The sequence below is a fragment of the Rhipicephalus microplus genome, chromosome 3 (assembly GCF_043290135.1).
Source record: "Rhipicephalus microplus isolate Deutch F79 chromosome 3, USDA_Rmic, whole genome shotgun sequence".
Taxonomy (NCBI): domain Eukaryota; kingdom Metazoa; phylum Arthropoda; class Arachnida; order Ixodida; family Ixodidae; genus Rhipicephalus; species Rhipicephalus microplus.
The window spans coordinates 5,079,150-5,102,892 of NC_134702.1; the positions used below are offsets into that span (position 1 = coordinate 5,079,150).

At 46.6% G+C, this 23,743-nt stretch overlaps 1 protein-coding gene across 2 annotated transcripts in view; it reads left to right on the forward strand.

The window, feature by feature from the left end:
• The window catches only part of mTor (serine/threonine-protein kinase Tor), a 278,630-nt gene that overhangs the window by 191,584 nt on the left and 63,303 nt on the right, over positions 1-23,743 (forward strand). Inside the window, exons 43-45 of one of the 2 annotated variants that reach the window (XM_075888782.1) lie at positions 902-1,036; positions 17,923-18,101; positions 19,195-19,326. In XM_075888782.1, the coding sequence (XP_075744897.1) occupies positions 902-1,036; positions 17,923-18,101; positions 19,195-19,326 (446 nt within the window). Of the gene's footprint in view, positions 1-901; positions 1,037-17,922; positions 18,102-19,190; positions 19,327-23,743 lie in introns of both variants that reach the window. The other variant, XM_037433800.2, reaches the window with a different exon arrangement.

Consider the following 23,743-nt stretch of genomic DNA (forward strand, 5'->3'; position numbering starts at 1 on the left):
TCCTATTGTTATAGTAACGTCAAGAAAATTTACAGTTACTTGTGAGTAGGTGTGTGTGAAGTGTATGTTTGGATGCACAGTGTTGTAGGAAGGACAAGAAAAACAAAATAGAAAGAGAGAAAGCAAGGAGGTTAACCAGGCATATGCCCGGTTTGCTACCCTACGGTGGGGGAATGGGAAGTGGGAGTATTGTAAGTATCGATGAAGCTTAGCAGTTCATCCTCGCTGCGAGTCCAAATCATAAAAATGTCGTCAATATACCTTCTGTATAGCAGTGGTTTCAAGGGCGTTTGGGACAATAATTTGGTTTCTAGTTTTCCCATGAAAATGTTTGCATAGTTTGGTACGAGCTTTTACCCATGGCAGTTCCGCTGATTTGTCGAAAGTACTCTTGGTTGAACTCAAATGAGTTCAATTCCAAACCAGCCATGTTAGGCTTGCTATTGCAGGGAAATCTGGGGTGTCAGGTTGTCTATGGTGTGTGTATGTGTTTTTAATGCATATGTGTTTATTGTGTGTATGTGTTTTTTAATATCTATGAATCAAATTATCGTAAAAAAATAAGATCAATGAGTATAATTTATTACAGTCATATTCAAGGGATGCCTGCCTTGAGTGTTTGTTAGAATACACTTGCTTTCACTGCTTCTTTAATATAGTTGTGGCATCTTTGCACACAGATTCACATTGACTTAACATTTGAAAGGATTGGTAAATGTTTATTTTTGACTAAGGAAATTTTTATTGTAGGTACTGACAGGAAGATTTTCTTTCATCAAAACAACATTTTAAATGAACACTTCTACATGAGAATTTAAAAAAAAAATTACAGATTTTTTTCTATCTGACATCACTCACTGCCTTTGTAATAATTTTGAGTATGTGCATTGGACCTTTGCAGGCCTATGGTCGAGACTTGGCGGAGGCATTAGAGTGGTGCAAGAAGTACCAGCGTTCCTTGAATGTCAAAGATCTGACTCAAGCTTGGGACCTCTACTACCACGTGTTCCGTCGCATCTCCAAGCAACTGCCACAGGTCAGCCTAAGCACTGAAGCAAGGAAGTGTTGCTATAGGGCACAGCCTGTTTATTCTCAGTATGGTGAATACTGCGAGAGCGAATTCTCTGTTGAACACATGGCCAATCGCTAGGGATGAGCTCACTGAGATGTCCTCCTTCGATAGGCCCTCTCCACAGTTAAACATGACTTCCGAGATCGGTATGTAGCTGTCTAAAAGGCGATATTTTGACCAGACTCTGGGGCTGCAATCTTCAAGACCATGCCTCGACCAGACACAACTGCACTGGCCTGTGCAGCACGCTGCAGTGTAACATAAGGTGTAGTCACTACAATGTCTATATGTTTAATTTAAGCACATAGCACCATCTATTTGGATGCCTGGATGTGTGCCTAAATGAAATGCATAGGCTTGTGTGAATATTTGAATGCTTTGAATATGAACGAGTATTCAAATTTTCTTCAATTCAATTTTAAATTCTTGAAAATTTTCAAGTATTCAAAGTAAAACGAATAAATGTATATTAGCCTGCATATAACCCCTGTGAAGGTGGCTTCATTGCAGTGGAGCACCCATAGTATATAACAGCCTAAGAATAAGTATAAGCTCCACCCACGAGTCAACGTTGCTCTTATTTTGTATGCCTCCACGCTACAAAGGAAGTAGTTTCTAACGAATACTAAGAATCTTGACCTATATATGTCTCTTGCAATGCAGCAATAATATTGAAATAATGGAAGCTTGATGAAAAAATTGTGAAAACACTGAGTTCAGAGTCAGCTTAGCAATATATCTGTTCTTTTAATGGCACCCTCCATTATGTTCATCTTTAAGTCCATGAAAAAGTAATTTGCATCTCTCGAAGGTGACGTTTCTGCATGGTACCTACTGTGGTACTATAACAAAAAGTGTCACATTTAACGTGAAGTTCAAAATAAAGGAACCATTCTTTTGCAGTTTCACAAAACAAAACAGGGGCATTAATCACACTTAATAAGGGCATTTGCAATTTTTGTTTACTAACTTTCGCTACCAGGTTTCTTCGCTGTCTGCTGTAACTTTCGCAGCTATGACTCAAAGCGAGAAATGGCGGAGTGATCTCAGATTGACTTCATGAATTTTGATACTTGTACAGCCATAAGTATTGAATGTGCGTCTCACCTCACCTTGCTTGTCAACGTGTTTGAGCCAAATGCCAATGTTGCATATGGCATCTTGTTTCAACTAAATAAACGCACATAGCACACTTTGTTTAAGAGTGGGAGTCATTGTATACCTTGTCGTTACGTTCGTGCCAAGGTGATGTACGCGGCAAAAGTGGCAGCAACTAAATGTTTTAAGTGACTTTTTTCCTCAATTGCACGACTCGCACTGGTGTTGTCTGTCATGAGTAAAGGAGAGGCAGTACGTGGGAGCGGGGGGACGGTTCACGAGGAGTCATCCGAGAGCACGTGCACTAGCCACGTCGACGCAAGAGGTTGGTCGCAAAAAGGCTCGTGGTATGCGACCCAGGTCAAAAAGAAAAATCCCGGGCAATGAGCTGGCACTGTGCGTTGGAATGCCGAGCTGCGAAGACATGGGAAACAAGCATCGCTACGGCGACGAGAGCAGCATGACTGCCTGGCCCTGAAGGATGTCGGCGCGGAGAACCGGTGAAGTGACTGTCGACCTCGGAGGTTCCGAGTGAGGCATCCCGGACATGCCACAACTTTGCCCAGCAGTTCCTGGTGGACTTGCAGCTTCCTCACATCGCACTAGAACGGGAGAAGCTCACACCAGCCAGCAGAGTGGACATGTCAAAGGGAGAGTTCCTGATGAGGAAGAGCAGTTGGTGCGGCGGGAGCAACCAACAGCGATTGTAAGAAGTAGAGCAGCCCGTCAAAGACAGAGGACTCGACAAAACGTCGACACCGCAAGGGGCAACGAGTCGCAACGCAACAAGCCGTAAGAACGTTCCCTGGTCGACGCCATATTGGCTAGGGCTAAAGCAGTATTTAGACTGAACTACAATCAGTGCTAAGATTCTCTGGATCCGGACAGGCCACCATTGGAACCTGAACTTGGCAACGTTTATTCCTAGAACCGTATCTAGTAAGGCAAGTCTAGCTGTACTATTCGAGGGGCTAGAGGGTGCTAAATGGGATGTAATAGGGCTCAGTGAGGTTAGGCGGACAGATGAGGCCTATAGAGTGCTACAGAATGGGCACGTCCTTTGCTATCAAGGCTTGGCTTACAGAAAAGAACTGGGAGTTGGGTTCCTTATTCACAGAAACATAGCTGGCAACATAGAGGAATACTATATAGCATTAATGAAAGGGTGGTAGGTATCGTAATTAAACTCACAAGATAAAGGTGCTACAGGCTTACGCGCCTACATCCAGCCATGATGACGCTTCAGTTGAAAGCTTTTATGAAAACGTAGAATCGGCAATGAGTAAGATAAAAACAGTATACTATACTGATGGAAAACTTGAATGCAAAAATAGGGAAGAAGCAGGCTGGAAACTGGGCAGTGGGAGATTATGGCATCCGTACTAGAAATGCCAGAGGAGAGCTACTAGTAGAATTCGCAGAACGCAATAATTTAGGGATTTCGAATACCTTCTACCGAAAACGAGGAAACCGCAAGTGGACATGGAGGAGCCCTAATAGCGAAAATAAGAACGAAATAGACTTTATAATCAGTGCCCATCCAGGCATCGTGCAGGATGTGGAAGTGCTTGGTAAGGTACGATACGGTGACCATAGAATGGTATGGTCTCGAATTCGCCTAGACTTCAAGAAGGAACAACAGAAACTGATACGCAAGAAGCCAATCAATAAGCTAGCACTGAGAGGGAAAGTACAGGAATTCAGAGTCTCGCTTCACTACAAGTACTCGGCTCTTATTGAGGAAACCAACCTTAGCGTTGACGCACTAAATGATAATTTGACAAGTATCATTATAGAGTGTGCAGTTGAAGTTGGAGGTATGGTAGTTGGACAGGACACTGGCAAGCTTTTCAAGAAAACGAAAAATCTCATTAAGAAGCGTCAAATCATGAAAGTCTCAAGTACAACAGACAAAATAGAACTGGCAGAGATTTCGAAGTTGATTAATAGGCGTAAGGTATCCGACGTAAGAAGGTATAACATGGAGAGAATTGAACACGCTCTGAAGAACAGAGGAAGCGTCAAAGCAGTGAAGAGGAAACTTGGGATAAGCAAAAATCGGATGTATGCACTGAGGGACAAGGAAGGCAAAGTAGCAACCTATATGGATAGGTTAATTAACCTATCCATATAGGTTATTCAAATAGCAGAGAAGTTTTACAGAGATCTGTACAGTAGCCGGGACAACCACGACCTTGATATAGGAACTAACAGTAACCCAGATGACACTCCACCAGTAATATAGAGAAAGTCAGAAAAGCCTTGAAGTGAATGCAAAAGGCAAACCTGCTGGTGAGGATCAGGTAACATCAGATCTGCTGAAAGATGGAGGACAGATTGTGTTAGAAAAACTAGCCACCCTTTTTGCGAGGTGTCCAGAATCTTGGAAGAATGCTAACATCATCTTAATACATAAGAAATGAGATGACTAGGAGTTGCAGAATTACAGGCCGATCAGCTTGCTCTCCGTAGTATACAAGCTATTTACAAAGGTAATTGCTAACAGAGTAAAGAAAACATTAGAATTCAATCAAGCAAAGGAACAAGGAGGATTTCGTAGAGGCTACTGAACAATCGACCGCATTCATACTATCAATCAAGTAATAGAAAAGTGCTCAGAATATAACCAACTTCTATACATGGTCATCATAGATTGGGAGAAGGCGCTTGATTCAGTAGAAACATCGGCAGTCATGCAGACACTTCGGAATCAGGGCGTCAACGAAGCATAAACATGCTGGAAGAAATCTACAGCGAATCAACTGCTACCATAGTGCTTCACAGAGAAAGCAACAGAATACCAATCAAGAAGGGTGTAAGGCAGGGGGATACAATCTCCCCAATACTATTTACCGTGTGCTTACAGGAGGTTTTCAGAGGCCTAGAATGAAAAGAGTTAGGGATAAAAGTAAATGGAGAGTATCTTAGTAACCTGCACTTTTCCAATGACACTGCATTGCTGAGTAAGTCAGGGGACGAATTGCAACTTATGATTACGGAGTTACACAAGGAGAGCAGAAAAGTAGGTCTTAAAATTAATCTGCAGAAAACGAAAATAATGTACAACAACCTTAGAAGAGAACAGCACTTCGAATGAGGTAATAGTGCACTCAAAGTTGCAAAAGACTATGTCTACTTAGAACAGGTAATAACCGCGGAGCCAAACCACAAGACTGAAGTAACTAGAAGAATAAGAATGGGAAGGAGCACATTTGTCAAGCACTCTCAAATTATGACAGGTAGATTGCCATTATCCCTCAAGAGGAAGGTACATAACAGCTGCAGCTATGGAGCAGAAACCTGGAGACTTACAAAGAGAGTTCAGCTTAAATTGAGGACGACGCAGCGAGCAATGGAAAGAAAAATGGTAGGTGTAACCTTAAGAGACAAGAAGAGAGCAGAGTGGATTAGGGGACAAACGGAGGTTAAGGATATCATAGTTGAAATAAAGAAGAGGAAATGGATGTGGGCCGGGCATGTAGCGCGTAGACAGGATAACCGCTGGTCATTAAGGGTAACTAACTGGATTCCCAGAGAAGGGAAGCGGGTTAGGGGGAGACAGAAGGTTAGGTGGGCAGATGAGATTAAGAAGTTTGCGGGTATAAATTGGCAGCAGCAAGCACAGGACCGGGTTAACTGGCGGAACATGGGAGAGGCCTTTGTCCTGCAGTGGACGTAGTCAGGCTGATGATGATGATGATGAGTTAAAATTACCAAAGTGTCAAACAACGATTAAATGAATATGCGTCAATGCGTTTGCGAGTATAACAGTATTAGTGGGAGGATGTAATGCACTTTCTTAATACGCAATGTTACGATTTCTTTTTGCAACAGGAGTTTCTCCTACTACATGTAAAGTGGCTGATGATGACGATGATGATGGTCAATTCTGGTTTGCCCTTGTATAGGATGTTGTTGGATTAGTTCTGTGTACTCGTGAGTGTTTCTTTTTCGATTTTTGACTTCTTTGGTTATTGTTTGTGTTTGATGTGATAAAGTGTGTTTGTTTTGTCCCACTCACGTCCCGCGTCTCTCTCTCAAATCCATCCTATGCAAGCACTCCTGATATAATTTCTTGACACTGTCATGACTTATTGGCCCTTGAATGTTCAACGTTTTCAAGGCGAGACCCAGTTATGCTGGAACAGGGGCCACTATCTTCTCTGAATGTCTGTGCAAAGGTGTGTCTGCGCAAGTCCGCTAGGCAAGAGGGTTCTTGCGCTCCAGCGAATGCCAATGAATTGCATGCACAGACACAGGGGAGCGCAATGCATCCTTCATGCCTTCTTTCACATGCTCTGCTGTAATTATAAACAAATCATCATTACATAATACAGTGCAGGTGTACAGTGCAAGCAAAATTCTTTTTAATGCATGCTAAGCAAAAGTAGGATTTTTGAATAAAATATTAATAAGTATGATGCAATGCCTTATATCCCCAAATCTTTTATTTTTGTTCAATTATAGTTTTAGCGGTGTCGCTTCAGTAACGACTACAATCAATTCAATCAATTGTGATTAATCATGATTGGTGCATCGATCATGATCAATACAGTGATATTACATAGTGCGTGTCATTTCCTGATTTGCAGAACCTCGCACGCATTTTGCATGCAAGGCATTCGTGCATATAGCGGAAGACAAGAGCTCACGCAACGGGCACTTCAGCCTGGAACCTAATTCTGGGCTGGTGGAAATCAATTCAGTTAAGGTGACAAAGCTGCGCAAATGGGTACTCAACCTATGATCAAACACACACACAGGATGACCACAGTTCACTTTATAATGCACAGACCACTGCATATTCTCCCCACCTGGATTGTTAATTTTCGTACTGTGTCACACCAGCTGGTTTTGTTGGTTGCTTTTCTCTCGTACCTCGTTGGCACATACATACATCACTCGCATAGGCGCACAACACAGCGCAAATCACAAATGACACCCAAGTAACACAGACACGCACATGTAGCAGTGCTGATGCTGTGGTTCTCGCGGGTGGTAAGTCACGGATTCCACAAAACACAGAGGTGAACATTCTGACTTCACCTTCACCTTACTGCACATGAATGACTGCGGCGACAATTGTGGAGAGTGGTCACCCTCGGGCAATAACGCTTGACGACTGAAAAAAGTGATTCTGATTGCGAGTGGATGAAATAGCTTCTTCTTGATAAAGAAAACACCACAGGACAACCAAATGGACACCTGTCGGTATTGGTGTAGCGGCACATCACCTCTCGTCACAAACGGCGCCTTGCTGAATTAGTCATTGGCTCGTCATGACTGTTGTGTCATAGTAAAAAGGGCCCGAAGTTGGACGCATATAACACAAATGGATATTGGTACACTTTATTTCCATCATCAGCTTGTTGCCGACTATAATTGTATTAGGCCACATGAAACTTCTTGTAAAGGTGGCTTAACAGCAATAAAGGAGTGCTAAACCATGAAAACATATCCACCCATAAGAAATCTGATTGTCGCAAAGCCCCATTTCAAGGTTCAAGGAACTTACTACCCTCACATGTATTCATCATTCTTTGAGTTTAAAAGGTTTTTATACAGGCTTAATTGCTTGAAGTATAGTAAATTTCAAAATGTAATGCATTATACAGGTTATCGCTTGAATTCTCCTGAAAGTAAAATCCTGCTACTATTCGAAGTTGTTTGAACAAAAAGGAAAGATAAGGACATTTGCGCAGGCTTTGCTTCAAATTTTTGTAAATGTTGTGCTGATTAGGTAGGTCGTGACAAATAGGCTTTTTTTTTATAATATCGTGGTATTCGAACTTGATTTGAAATTATCCTACCAGAATCACTATTCGCTTCCAACTCACTTGGAATCTAAAATTCACTATTCGCACAAGCCTAGAAATGCATGATGCAGTACATCAGAAGTGGTATTTTCCATTATGACGCCTACCTCACAACACGACGAGTTTTGTGTGGTCATCGATCACTTGCCCTGCAGCCAGTTCACGTGACTACTACCTCTTTCTAAAGCTACAGAAAGATCTTCAGCGCAAAAAAAATTGTTGCTGATGATGAAGTGGGGAAAGCAGTTTCTGGACATTCTGAAGGGTGTACAAATGTTGGTTGAGAGGTGTGGAAAATGTGTTGAATTGAAAGCAGACTTTCTTTGAAAGTGACACAATTGCTTCATTTCTGTCGTCATTAGAAGTTGTTCATGCTGGAAGCTTATAGAATTACCATACCCTCTTGCAAGTAGCTCATAATGAATGCGGCAAGTCTTATTACAAAGCAGAATATGTTATGAAAAGTAAGTTAGCTTGAATATAGTAGCTAGCTACAGCTCACAGTGCTCTAGCCGTGGTGTGAACAAATGCTTCTTTGGTGGCTGGTAAGAAAACTCTTTAGTTGTTCACTGTGGTAGGCAACTGGAATAGACTTAGAAGTGTCTTTGTTTGTACACTACTAGACGTAATTGATTGTTCTGAGTGGCTTCTCACTTGATATATGCTGGCTATCGAAAAGGGCAAGCTCATTTTTTTACTTTTGTTATAAAAGGTACACTGTGCCTGGATACCTTTTTCAAATTCTTTATTGGTTTAGATGGAGCTCGCTCAGTTCATCTATCATATTTACATGACAAAGGTCAAGCTATTTCTAAATATAGAGTTGGAAGTTGAGGGGTTGGCTCACGATCAAAACTGAAAAACAGTATGGCTAGTTGTGGTGGTACACACGAAAAACCAGGGACACTGTGGCATAGTTATGACATTACGTTTGTGTTTTCCTGGGACATTTAACATTTACCGTATTTTTTTGCATACTACCTTCACTATCGGCAATAATTTGCAAAAAGTTTTCTAAAAAGGACCTCTGCGTGTTGTCACTAAGCTAGCTTCTACGCATAGCTGGGAAACATTGCCATCAAGCCTTCTCTGTGCAGTGAAAATTGTGTTCGCAGTCTTTGAAAAATGCACTGTGGGGTTAATCGGCAATGTGTTCTTTCCTAAAATTTTCCAGCATTGCTTTCTACGAGGACAGGACAGAAGCGTACGTGAAACGATGGGCACTAACACCAACTATAAAGTCAGCAGCCATCCTGTCATGCATTTTTCTCTCCTCTCCTTTTCTGCTGGTAAGCAAAATTGACACTATGCAGAAATCCTGCGTCCTTGCATCAGAAAAAAAGAACACCGAGAACTCGTTTCCAGTCCAGCAGGGCCTGGGCATAGGCCTCGCTGCCAGGGAGGTTGCCCTAGGGCCCCTCGCCCCCCTCCCCGAAACTAAGTTCGGATGCTGGGGGTTTTTTACCCAGAACGAATACCACACTTACCAGCATAATAGGCTCACTTTTTTTTTTTTTCAAAAATCCGGCTAGAACTTTAGGGTAATTATGCGGGGTAATATTTTCGAAAATTTTTGCAACTCGGTTCTCGCGCTTTAAATCTGCACATTTGTCAAGTAAAAAGGGACTTTATCGTTTACCAATTAATTCAGCTTAAAACAAACATAGCTACATACCTTTTAATGAGCAAGCAAGAGCCGTCAACTGCACACTCGTAAAATTTATTTACACAAAAGTCGTAGGTGCTCCTCTTTTTCGCTATTCGGAGTACAAGTCGGAGAGCACACATTCATCTTTGCCGAGCGGGGATTCGTTTTTGGTGTCCAAATAATCTGCACCCTATAACATGTCATCCTCACATGCATCTAGTACGTTCGAGATGCCCGTCTTTTTGAAGCTTTTCCTGGTGACTTCGTCAGAGATCCCCTTCCATGCTTCCATGATCCAAGTGCACAGCATTTCCATAGACGGCCTCTTAATCTTACCACCTGGAGTCAGCTGATGTCCTCCAGCCAAGGTGGTGTACAGCCTTAGAACATTGTCCTCGAAAGGCTTATTCAAGAACACATCCAAAGGCTGCAGTATCAATGTGAGGCGCCCACAATCACTGCCAGATCTGTGTGCAGCTCCTTTAGCTCATCTTGTACGCGGTCTACTAGGTGCCCACTAAAACTGTCCAGGACAAGCATAGACAGGAACAACAGACCACGTGCACGTTTCTCCTCCCCTGTCATGTTTCTCGGCATATCTAAGCAAATGGGGGTCTGTGGTGTACACGTATCCCGAAGGAGTACGGCCACCAGCGTGGGTTCGGTCTTAGCGAGCCGCAGGGCACGCGTTAACCGTCGCCGTGGCGTGAAACACGATACTGCTCAAGTCGCAACACTTTATTGTGGCAACACCAAACGCAGTACAGCCCGTTGCAAAAAAGGCGCGGCGGGAAAGCAAATAGGCTTATCCACGCCACGGGCACAAAGTACTACACAGGGTGCCACGAGCACGTCTCCGCGGTAAAGGTGATCCACGGAGACACCGGGACAAAGGGCCCGGTTGCTCGAGCGAGGGCAAAGGCGCTCGCGTTGGCTTCGAAGGGAGACGGGTCGGCGTAGCTAGGCCACGCACTAGGACACCGTACTGCCCTTCGGCCATGAGTACGCAGCGGGGCAACAAAAAGGTGAGCGTTCGCATCGGGCGCGAGGCGCCGTCAGCGAAGTCCGACGAGCCCCGAGCGACGGGACTCGACGGACGGAAAACAGTGCGTGGCTCACCGTTTGACGTCCCGGACTGTACTCACTGCTCACGACGCAGCGCGCGAAAACCTCACGGGGGTCCCCGCGCGCGGCGCCACAGTCAACATCTGCTACCGGGTGAGGGAGTTAAACGTCACTCCGCCCTTCCCAGCGCGGCTGACAGCAAAGGAGGGCAGACATGTCGGGACATGAGAATGGCAGAAAAGGCGGGAAAGCCCGCGCAAAGGCAGCGGGCCAGCCTCCATTCCCACATCCCCCTCTCCTAAACTTGTCCTTTACCGGTCTGCAAAAGGCAGCCGGACGTCACCCATGCAGTTAAAATGACACTGCTATGAGCTACAGCTAACCTCAGTCCAGCTCTGTTACTGCTGCTAAAAAAAGATCACAAATGAGAAACAAAACATAAATAACAAAGTAAACACATGACACTATACAAATAACTGCGGAAGGGAGGACAGAAACGTGGCACTGGTGTTCGTGGTGCTTAAGGGGGATAGCGTCCACTGCGCGGAGGGGCGGAAAAGGGCGTGACAGTGTCCGCTGGGTGCGATGCCCGAGTGCGAGGTCAGTGGTACAGGAGGGGCTCACTGATGGCTTGTTCCTGCTCTTGATAAGCCGCGAGTCCGACGAAAGCCGCTTCGGTTGTTCGGAGGCCCCGCATTTCTGGCTCGATGAGGGAGCTGGACGTTGCGGGAAGCCGGGCCTCTCCGGTGGTCGGGGAGGCCGAACCAAAATTGGCTGCGAGGCGCCCTGGCGTTGGCCGGCAGCATATAGCTGCTTTCAGCTGGCCTCGTGCAGGAGCCATGGTGGGAAAGGCAGCACGGCTTCTTCGGCGACAGCCGAGAGCAGAGCACAGCCAGATGGTCTGACGTCAGTGGGTCAATGACCCCCCAGCACCTCCAGCGTCCGCATCGATGGGGGGGAAGCTATGACGCACTCCTCCCGGGCTCGCACCGAAGCGTCACGCACTCACACACGCACACACACCGCCGACAGCTGCGCGAGCGTAGGCGCAAAGCGTCCTATGTCTCTCTCTCTCCCGGCAAGCACCGACACGCAAGGTCACACACAGCTCCCTTCGCGGTAGACGAAACGAACACGGAAAAAAAAAGTGAAAACAGAGCAAAACGACACTCAACATCTGGCGAAAAACATAAAACACAAATAACACTTAATATTAGACAAAAATAAACAAAATACACATGAACACTTCAAAAAAAAAAAAAGAAACACTGGCAGCAGACAGAGCGGGGTCAACTTCTTTACGAGAAAAGGCCGTAAAGAAGCTAACGTATACTGAGGCTAGACAGTAAACTGAGGGCCTTCGGTTGCGGAGAAGTCCGCCGTCCGGCGCGAAATCACAAAGGTGACCGCTTCCTCAGATTATACCGGTGCGGGGTCCGAATGCGGTCCGCCGCTCCGGGTGTGCCCGTTGCTTGCGCGAAGTGCCGCAGGGCACTGGCGCAAGCTCGTCAGACCATGACAAAGGGCTTCAGGTCTGCGATGTGGGCACGGCTGAGTTTTCCCAAAGGGGATCTTTCAGCTAGTACGCGCCACGGACGCTCACTGACAATCGGTTCATAAGACCGGGCGGCTTTCCAACCCTTGGCTCAACCGTTTGTCAGACGTGGCAGGCACGGAATAGCGATAAAAGCCACGCTTCGTGCCGGGCCAGGTCACAACATTGCTCAGTTTGCAAAAACTTTCGAGCCACTCAGGTGACCGGCCATGGGTTCGTCGTGAGAGGATCGCAACAGTGCGGCTCTCAGACTTTTGGGCATAACCACCTAAAACGGGTCGCTGGACTCGTCGTCAGTGGCTATATATTTCAGCAGGAGCCCGTCATGGTCCAGCAAAATGAATCCGCCGGGGACTCAGCGACACACGCTGTTTCAGCCCCCTAATCGCGCCCACCGCAAAACAAGCAGCGTAACGGCGCTCCGCGCCTCGTCAAGACGGTTTAACGGCGCCCGCCGCAAAGCAAGCAGCGTATACGGCGCTCCGTCCCTCCGAGACTCGAAACGGATCACTCTGCTGAGCCTTCAGTAGCTCTTCGCTGCCGAAAGCAATTCCCATTCTCCCAAATGGGGGAGTCTGGTATCGCGCCCACTCAGGGCCGCAGCAACCGCCGCGTGAGTCGGCGTTACGGGTTCGCTCTCGGCCTGGATGGATGGATGGATGGATGCTATGAGCGTCCCCTTTATAACGGGGTGGTGACAAGTATGCCACCAGGCTCGACAAAAAAAAAAAAAAAAAAAAAAAAACCTTTTTTCTTTTTTTTATGTTGGCCTAATGCCTCTACTTCGATAAATTCTATCTTAATGGAAAAAAAAGTAAATTTTCAGCTTAAGTTCTCTGCCATTTACGGCACACTGTCCATATTTTATTTTTCCAATATTTATTTTTGTCCTTTCTCTCTAATTTTCTGCCACCAATACTCTAACCGTCTCTTACTTATTTCAATCGCGGGTGTGTTCAGCTTTCCATGAAAAAATTACCAACTGTAAGCAGGAATCGAACCTACGACCCTCGAATTACGCGTTCGATGCTCTAACCACTGAGCTATTACAGCGGCCCTTCCGAAGCTTTCCGAAGGCCTCGTGGCCTTCGGAAAGCTCCCCCGCTCGGCCGCTTCGCGGTGCGCCGCTTACCTGGATAGCAGCCAAGGTTTGTCCGCATGGGGACTCACCCTCCTCGCCGAATGGCGGCGAAGTTGCTGTTTCGCCCCCGACGCTTGCATGTGCTAAGGCACCGCGAGCGGCCGTCGCACCGAAATCCAGGTTCTCGGCAGACAACAAGGGGCACGAGATAGCGCGTCAGCTACCACGTAGGAGTGTATTCACCACAAAAAGGGGTGACGACACAGGCGAGCGCCCAAGGGCGCCCGTCGATAGAGGCGGTGGCCTCTTGGTGCAACGCGGCATGCCACGAAGCAGACAACGTTCGGGTAGGGCAAGAGGCCCATTCCGAAGCGACGCGCCATCTCCAAAGGGAGCGGCTAGGCGCCTCGTGTCGTCACCGCAATAGGGGGTGCCGACACGGACGGGCGTCGGAGGCGCTTGTGCGTAACGTTCGGGTAGGGCAAGAGGCCCATTCCGAAGCGACGCGCCATCTCCAAAGGGAGCGGCTAGGCGCCTCGTGTCGTCACCGCAATAGGGGGTGCCGACACGGACGGGCGTCGGAGGCGCTTGTGCGTAACGTTCGGGTAGGGCAAGAGGCCCATTCCGAAGCGACGCGCCATCTCCAAAGGGAGCGGCTAGGCGCCTCGTGTCGTCACCGCAATAGGGGGTGCCGACACAGACGGGTGCAGAAGGGTTCCCGTCAATAGAGGCAATGGCCTCCTTGTGCAACGCGGCATCCGCTAAAAAGGGACAGCGGACAAAAGTCCCGCGAAGCAGCCATGTTGCGACGAGCCCGAATCGCGCAGGCGAACTGACTCGCTAAGAGCAATCAAAAGCTAGAGCTTTTGATACCGCGTTGGGCGCCAGTGTGGTGTACACGTATCCCGAAGGAGTACGGCCACCAGCGTGGGTTCGGTCTTAGCGAGCCGCAGGGCACGCGTTAACCGTCGCCGTGGCGTGAAACACGATACTGCTCAAGTCGCAACACTTTATTGTGGCAACACCAAACGCAGTACAGCCCGTTGCAAAAAAGGCGCGGCGGGAAAGCAAATAGGCTTATCCACGCCACGGGCACAAAGTACTACACAGGGTGCCACGAGCACGTCTCCGCGGTAAAGGTGATCCACGGAGACACCGGGACAAAGGGCCCGGTTGCTCGAGCGAGGGCAAAGGCGCTCGCGTTGGCTTCGAAGGGAGACGGGTCGGCGTAGCTAGGCCACGCACTAGGACACCGTACTGCCCTTCGGCCGTGAGTACGCAGCGGGGCAACAAAAAGGTGAGCGTTCGCATCGGGCGCGAGGCGCCGTCAGCGAAGTCCGACGAGCCCCGAGCGACGGGACTCGACGGACGGAAAACAGTGCGTGGCTCACCGTTTGACGTCCCGGACTGTACTCACTGCTCACGACGCAGCGCGCGAAAACCTCACGGGGGTCCCCGCGCGCGGCGCCACAGTCAACATCTGCTACCGGGTGAGGGAGTTAAACGTCACTCCGCCCTTCCCAGCGCGGCTGACAGCAAAGGAGGGCAGACATGTCGGGACATGAGAATGGCAGAAAAGGCGGGAAAGCCTGCGCAAAGGCAGCGGGCCAGCCTCCATTCCCACAGGGTCTGATCAGCATTGCCGATCTGGGACAAAATGAAGTCTTTCTGCTGTCAGAGCTGTATAACGAAATGGTGGAAGTCCACCACTTTGTCTTCATATGCTGCGGGCAAGTGCTGGCACAAGGTGGTCCGCCTTCGCAGTGCAAGGTCATGGCGCCGCATGAAACAAGTTTTCCACCCGGAGCTGGCTTTGAACTCTTTTGCTTCGATGTGCTGCGTTCTGGCTATTCTGTGCGCCTCAATCTGCACAATATTGAATGACGCAGCACCGTCGTCTTGTTGTAGCTCCCGTATATGCCGGACCAGTTGCTCTTTGACGTTCAGATACCTGCCGGTCTTGGCACCGCGGAAAGCTCGTCGTGTCTTCTTCGTCGCCTAAGTTTTTCTTCTTGATCCCTCTAGTACCGAATACTAATTTGTTCAGCACCAAAATGCCTGATTGCAGCCCGGTTGCCGTGTTTTAGTGTGTACTGCACTGCCTTTAGTTTATTCAGTATAAATCCAACCGTGTAGCTTGCGTACTTCCCCATGGTGGAACCGAAGTTGAATACACAACCACAACATATGCACACCACTTGCAAAAATCTTTCTTTTTCTCTGATGATGGTGATGACGATCGAGCCCCCGGCATTGTACATGTGACCGCCAAGGAGCATGGCCGTTTGGGAGGTATCATTAATTAATAAAACAGCCGTTTTTTCAGGAGCTAAGCTCCTTAAAGCGGCACCTGTACGTCCCTCGTCGTAGTCGTAGTGCATAACCAGTCTTACACTTTAACCTGCAAGGTGGTGCCAGTGGGTGATTTCTCCTGTGCGTAGTTGAACAATAAAAGATTCTCAGCGTGCGCGTTAACTAAAAGCCGAATTCTCCTGTCTCATTCCCAATTAGCAGCCATTGGCATGTACAGTGAGCACTATCTGACAAGAAAGGGTTGCAAGGTTATACTCGCTGGGCGTAACCTCCTTAGTTTTAGAAAGGTTTAGCGAGCGTTGGGCCGCAGTGTCATGAATAGAGTGAACTAGTATATACCATGAACTCGAGGTGGTTAAAGGTGGGAAGTAGACACGAAGCGCAAGCCGTAAGAAAGTGTGCGTGTGCCACCTCTCGTTTAGTCCTTGGAATGTGCGCTTAATGGCGGTGCTTCTATATGCGGAATATATGATGAAAATATGCGAGATGGTGGTATTTGCAGTGTTGACTAGATGGACGAACGGACACACAGACAGACGCATGGACGGACGCACGAATGGCTGCACAGACAGATAGACGCATGAACGGGCGCAGAGGCGGATGCATGGACAAACGCAGGGACGGACGCATGGATGGTCGTGCGGATGCACGAACAGGTGCACGCACGGATGGATGGACTCACGGACGTTTACACAGACGGACGCACATATGATGAAAAGATGCGAGATAGTGGAACTTAGAGTGTTGACTAGATGGACGAACGGACACACAGACAGATGCATGGACGGACGCACGGATGGATGGATGCACGCACGAACGGGCAGATGGACGCACGGACGGTCACACAGACGAGCGCATGGGCGGACGGAAGCAAGAACGAATGGATGGACGGATGCGTCGCCCCACTCTCCATCAGTCACCCCGTGGATATGCTGCTATTTCTTTTTCACGTTTTATTTCGTCAAACACGTTGGTTAGGTCGTCGCACTTCGAATTTTTTTATTTGTTCGTCGATTTGCCTTCTTTTTTTCTGCAGAGTACGGCGACTGGGTTCCAACTGTACCTCTGGCGGGTAGAATTGTTTTTGATCACGGCCAAGTTCGGGGTGCGCCTATTAAGCGCGGAATTTAAAAAATAGAATTTTCTGTGACCAAACTAGGGGTGCGTCTATTATGCGAGAGTGCCGATTATGCGAGTAAATATGCTAATATGAATAGGTGTTTTTCAAAGCTTTCAACAAGTTCTCCCCCCAAAAGAAATTTCTGGCTATTGGTCTTCCTGGGCATCGAAGAGGGATGACTAGGGGGTACATGTAATCGGCCCAGAAACTGTGTTAGTAAATGTGTTTATAAAATGTGCCGGTGCTTTTGTCTTTTTTTCTTCTTTTTTACATGTGTGTGTGTGAGATTTTGGAAGGGTCAAGCTGCATTCACGTCGACTTACAATTATCTCAATATGGTATGTTTGTGTACTGATTTCAACTGTGCAATTTTTTGGCGGTCTTATGTATTTTGAAATATTATCTATTCCATATACCACTCTTGGAGCCATAGTTTGCTTAAAATAAGATGGCTACAAATTGCAATAACATAAGCAAAAACCTTCCTCACAATTATGGTGTTATTGACATAAGACGGCTGAATTGTGTCTGCAGTATTGACGGACGTATACATCAGTGTGGATTCAGCTACTGCATAGTTCCTGGAGCTGTAAAGTTAAGGTGTGTTGCTCTTTTAATTGTTAGAAATATTTAAAAGAGCATGGCTCTTGCAAGGAGCGCAGTTTATCGCTGTTGAATCACCCTTCATAGCTAGCACCAACTTCTGAAGCTGAAAGTACTTTGTCTGTTCAGGCTGCAGGGGCGGCGCCAGGGGGGGGCAAGGGTGGGCTGGAGCCCCCCCAAAATTCTCGCCTGCCCCCCCTATGCCCACCCAAGTGCCCGGAAGCATATATTGAAAACCTAGTAGGAGCAGAGCTAGCTTGCCCCCCCGGAGGAACTCACTTTTCGTGGTTGCCCCCCCAGTAAAAACATCCTGGCGCCGCCCCTGTCAGGCTGGCTGCACAGTGCATAAATGTTTTCAGTCTGGAGTCGTGCCTTAAGCAGCATGTGTGAAGATAGGCGGACCCGAGTAAAATGCGAGACTTGGCAGTGTGAAGTCTAGAGGAGGAGTATCATGCATCGATGACAACCTAAAACATGGTGTGGGCGGTGGCCGTATCCTGTAATGCATCACAAGAAGCCTTCTCGGCAAGTTCAATGTGCTTGCCTTCTAGCTCACCTCCCTGGAGCTGCAGTATGTGTCACCAAAGCTCCTCATGTGCCGTGACTTTGAGCTGGCCGTGCCCGGCAGCTACAATCCAAACCAGCCTGTCATCCGCATTGCTCGCATTGAGAGTTCACTCCAGGTCATCACCAGCAAACAGAGGCCCAGGAAGTTGTGCATCAAGGGCAAGTGGGCTTCTTTTTTTATGTCTGAACCACTCATGAGATATCCTTGTTTGAGTTCTGGGTGTGCAAAGTATTTTAGAACACAGCTTCATGTTGGAATAGATACCATTATTAGTGCCCGACTTCCTCTGCACTAATCCCTGTGTTACCTCTGCTTCATGAGCTTCACCTTGAATGCAGAGCAGAGCCATATGGGTGGTTCCATCTTTTTTTTAAGGGTCTAAATCCTTTTGTATTATTTTTGGTTTGTCACCAAAGAATAGGTAGAGTCCAATACCATGTTTCATTTAACTGTTTTGATTGTTAACTAAATAGGTGTTCATATTGTAGCTGTAATCATCTGTGAAATATTGAGTATGCTTCGCATTTCACTTAAGAGCGTGAGTGCTGTTAAAGAAAGATTCTTGATGCATGCGAAGTCTTCAATGGTAAAGTTGAGCTTGTTTATTTTTGCATGTTTTTTTTTTTTTTTTCGTTTTGCACTATTCTTCTAAAATGTTGCACACTTTCAAAAAAACTTTTGATTGTAATGCAATATAATATTGTGACGATGGAATAGACCCACATGAGATAACTGGCAGCGTTCCAGCCATTGGCTCGGCTCACCTGTTGATAGTGGTTGAGCCATTCTTCAACTTCATCGTCGGGTTTCCATGTGAAGTGCGTGGCTCTCGGTAGTGGTAAGGCTGTGGACGGCTGCTGTATGTCCGAGCTCATCTCTTGAGGTAGAGGTGACTAGTCAGCTGCTGCGGCAAAACGCGTACTGTTGTGGTTCCGTCATTAGTAGAAGGCTGCCCTCCAGCCTCACTTGGCAGTAGCTGGCTTATCCACCTCAACTGTGACGATGGGACACACTTATTTACACTATGAAATGATTGCGAGAGGTACAGCTTAGGGCCAAAAGACCGAGCTGCTCGCGAGCTTGTGCAGCTTTGACCTCGTCCTCTTCGTGCGCCTATCGAGGATATTTCAATATGTTTCTGTGAGGCTCTACTGTATTGTTATGGGGACCATTGTTCTGGAGCAAGTGTGTTTGAAATCTAGTCGAGCAACTTGTATTTGAAGGAAGATTTCTGACTTTACTGAATTGCAGGGAGCAATGGCAAAGACTACATGTTCTTGTTGAAGGGGCATGAAGACTTGAGGCAAGATGAAAGAGTGATGCAGCTGTTTGGCCTTGTCAATACATTGCTTGTGAATGACCCAGAAACATCACGTAGGAATCTGACGTAAGTCTATTCCACCTATGGCAGTTTTTATTGTTGTACAAGGCATATTTAAAAAGGAATGGCTGTTCTCTTATATTTAGCTATCAGCGGGTTAAAACAAAGTTGAACCCATGCAGCGTCATGTACTGGTTGTTTCTGAGGGAACCTATGTTATTTTTTGGATTCCGTTGGTTATTCTACGGACCCAGTTTGCTTCATGATAAATGCAGATGGGAATGTCAGTGAAAACTTTTGCTATTACCAGTTAATTCTTGCGCACAAGCGTATCACCAGCTGCCGACATTTATCAGGAGTTTCACGTAGTTTATGGACCCACATTATTTGGTGAAAGAAAGGCTGGACAGTGAAGTCAAGACTTCAGAAATGGCTGCACACGAAGGCTAATGTGGTAAGCCCGGCATTCAGACCAATTAAATTGTTAATCAAGTTATCCAAATACACCTTGATTGACAATTAACAATCAGTGTTCTGACTGATAAGTTGCTGCATTTAATTTGCACCTCCTCCACTATTTCCTAGATTCTAACGAAAAATAAACGTTATGCGAAACATGCAGAGGGAAGGTGACCGTGTAGCAATTTTTTCATTTAGCTACACATCAAGAAAGGTCGCTAAATATATGTACAAATGGTATACGCACAGACATATGTTGAATAGTTGCAAATGTTTATATAATGAGTCGTTCGCACTTGCGCAATGATAGCAACGGGAACATGTGTATTAGTAACACCAGAAGCTGATATGAAGCGCTGATGCTCGTGAAGACGCTGGCCCTGGACACTTCTACATAAATCAACTTCAGTGCAGGGCACCATACCACAATTGACGTTAACACAATGTGATGGCTGTATCAAAGGAGTACATATGTAATGTTTATAAAACTAGATAGGCAACACTGCAACCACTATTGACGTTTCACAAAGATTAGCGTCTATTTGAAAAGCAGTTCCGAGACGTAGCTCTGTGGTAAAATGCTTCATTTCCATGCAGAATTCTTGGGTTCAATTTGAGCTAGGAACCTGACATTTATTCTTTGCATTCATCGGGTCGACGCAAACAATGTCGGGTATTTCACGCCCACGCTTTATGCTCACGCGTTAAAATTGTCCACGTGTGTTTTCGTCGTTCCTGGGTAGATACTAAGTGTCAATCACCTGTGGCACATACTAACGGCACATACCCGCCCTTGGGTATGTGCCGTTGGCTAGGTAGATAGATTAGGCTAGATAGGTACGCTCGAAGAGTCATCGAAGTTTAATAAGAAACGCTTCGCATTTAAAAATTGCTTAAACACTGGTAATGGGGTACTAGGTGTGTACCAAAACAGCTTACCGACCAACACAAGAGGGAAAAAAATGTCATGTGCACGGGCTTTTCTGTAGCACTACCAACAATATGATGATTTGTTTTGCACATTGTGATGGACAACATGACATGAATATCCTACACTAATGCAGAAATAAAGCAATAGTCAATGCTGTGGTGCCATTTTTCTTGACTGAATGCTAATAATTATTGTGAACCAGGCAACTTTGAGGTAGTTGTAGAACTTCTGTCCATATTCAGGTAAAAATTGCGCTGAAATAGAAAGGACACCACAAAGAAGGAACACTTAAACAGATCGAGCGCAAACTACCAACTGTTTTTTATTGACTGTAGAACGTCGATAAATAGGGAACCCGTACATAGCTGCGCCGACGCGTCGAGGATCAACACGTGCTACTTAACGCACTTTATCAATCAAAAAGGACACTTCTGCACCGTAGAGCGATACCGAGGCCTCACTTACACAGCTATCACCTTTCATGTTGATGAAGAAAGCTTCCAACACCTCACGAGCACACGTATCTCTGCTATGTCCCAGTATCTTAGTCTCCTGAAATAGTGGTTCACATCCACATGCTGCGCAGTGAGCAGGCAAATTTCCCATTTCACTATTTTTGATTGACAGCTGGTGTTCACGTATGCGATCATTAACGCAGCGGCCTGTTTGGCCCACGTAAGATCTGCCGCAGGAAAACGGAGTCGCATATACCACTCCCACATCGCATTGCACCACCGGGTTTGCATGCTTCTTGTTACACAGGCTAGTGCGCTCATTGCCGCTCGAAATTCGCGCGCACAACCTCGAGAGCTTTTTAGGTGCAGAAAACACCATGTCAACTCCGTGCCGGTTAGCAACCTTCTTCAGGTTGTGCGTCACCCGGTGTAAATAGGGTACCACTAACGGCCTCTCACGCCCCCTGGGCGCGTCTTTCAGGCACTGCTTCCGTGATCGCCCTTTTAGCTTCTTCAGGAGGGTTTCGGCCACCGCCGCCAGCACAGACTGCGGGAACGCGGCTGCCTTCAGTCGTTCAATCTGAGCACGGAAGCTGGCCTGCCTCTCATGCGAGCACGACCTCACCAGCGCAGACTCCAAACACATTGAAGCGATCGCCCTCTTTACTACCTTAGAATGTGATGATGTATATGGTAAAGGCTTCTTTCTAGCACGCGGACAGTACGCATAACAAGTATGTTGATGCTTGAATATGAGCTTAAGATCTAAAAACTGAAGCGTTCCTTCCTGCGGTAGCTCGTAAGTGAAACATAGACCCCTCCCATACTTGTTAAACTTCTTTACAACGTTGTGCACATTAATGTTAGTACTCGTTTGTTTGTCCAAAACTACCAGGAAATCGTCTACGTACCTAAAAATTTTTAACACTCCGTCACTTCTAAACACCTCAAGCAGATCGCGGTCAATGTAGGCCAAGAAAATGTTACACAAAACAGGGGCAACACAGGAACCAATACAAATGCCTTTTCTTTGGAGGTACAAACCCTTGTCAAAACCTATGAAAGTGTGTTTCAGATAGAATTCCAAAAGCGACATAAAATTATCAACACTCAGACCCGTGGAATTTTGAAAACCAATAGCTGAATTCTCTAAAATGCAATCCATAACACACTCAAAAAGTTCAACATGGGAAACAGAATAAAACAGATCTTGCACATCCACTGAGAAAGTCAACCCATGTGATACTTTGCCTTCGAAAAACCGCGCTACTTCCATAGAATTCTTCGTCGCGTACGGATCATTCAAACACAACCTGTTCAGGCATTTTTGTAAAAACATGCTAGCCTGGTGCTGCCATGAGCCTTTTTCACTCACAATAGTGCGAAAGGGAATTTCCACTTTGTGCGTTTTTGCACTAAAAAACACTTGCAAGGTGCTGGATTTACTTCCTTGAATTGCATTCGCAAGTTTCGTTAGCTTCATGTCCCTACACAATGCCACTGCTTTAGTTTTAACACGTGCCTCACTAGGCTTTACCTTGACAAAGTTCTTTTCGATGGCCTGGCGTGCTTTCTCCTGGTAGATAGCTGACGGCATAATCACGAAGCCACCTTCTTTGTCAGCCATAGTCAAGCTGAGACCTTTATCTTTGAAGTATCTCACAATATCTCCCAGGTTGTCTCTTGTCGTCCTTCTTGCCGGTCGAATTGTGCTCCTTTGAAGGCTTTCCACCCCCTCCAGCAGGCATCTTTCCTGATTCTCTTGACCTGCTTTTTCCGCCATCCTTCGGTTATAAGCCAAAAGCTCGAAAGCAGGTACCGCAGGCTCGTGAGAGAACTTTGGACCTTTCTGCAAAACCTTTGAAATGTTATCGGGAAGCTGTACATCACCAATGACTATCAAGTCAGAGTCGATCGATTCTTTTTTACTAACACGTGGTCTTAAAGCTGACAGGGCTTGCCTCAAGTAGAAACACCACCACTGCTCTGTCATTTCCGCTGCCAATCTTCTTGCTGACCGTAACTTGCTTTCGGCCACCCCCTCAGGGAAGTTGCCATAGCACACCACACGTAACCAGTCTTGACAGACCCGCACCTGTCTCCATAACTCTGATTTCCAAATCTTGGCGACCCGTTTCACATGTCCATTAGATGGCTTGACGCCACCAAACAACATCCAAATATCTTGAGGAATCAGGCCTTTCTTACGGCAAAAAGCCAAGTACCTTGCCTTGCAAGTTGACACGACGATATGGCTCACCAGTGCATTAATCCTGTCGTCCAGAGGCCAGAAGGAAGGAGAGTGTAAGAAGAAGCCCGATGTAGAAGAAATGTAATCGATCAGGACGTCTTGAGGGGCTAGTTGGTTCATTCTATTCAGGTAAAAATTGCGCTGAAATAGAAAGGACACCACAAAGAAGGAACACTTAAACAGATCGAGCGCAAACTACCAACTGTTTTTTCTTGACTGTAGAACGTCGATAAATAGGGAACCCGTACATAGCTGCGCCGACGCGTCGAGGATCAACACGTGCTACTTAACGCACTTTATCAATCAAAAAGGACACTTCTGCACCGTAGAGCGATACCGAGGCCTCACTTACACAGCTATCACCTTTCATGTTGATGAAGAAAGCTT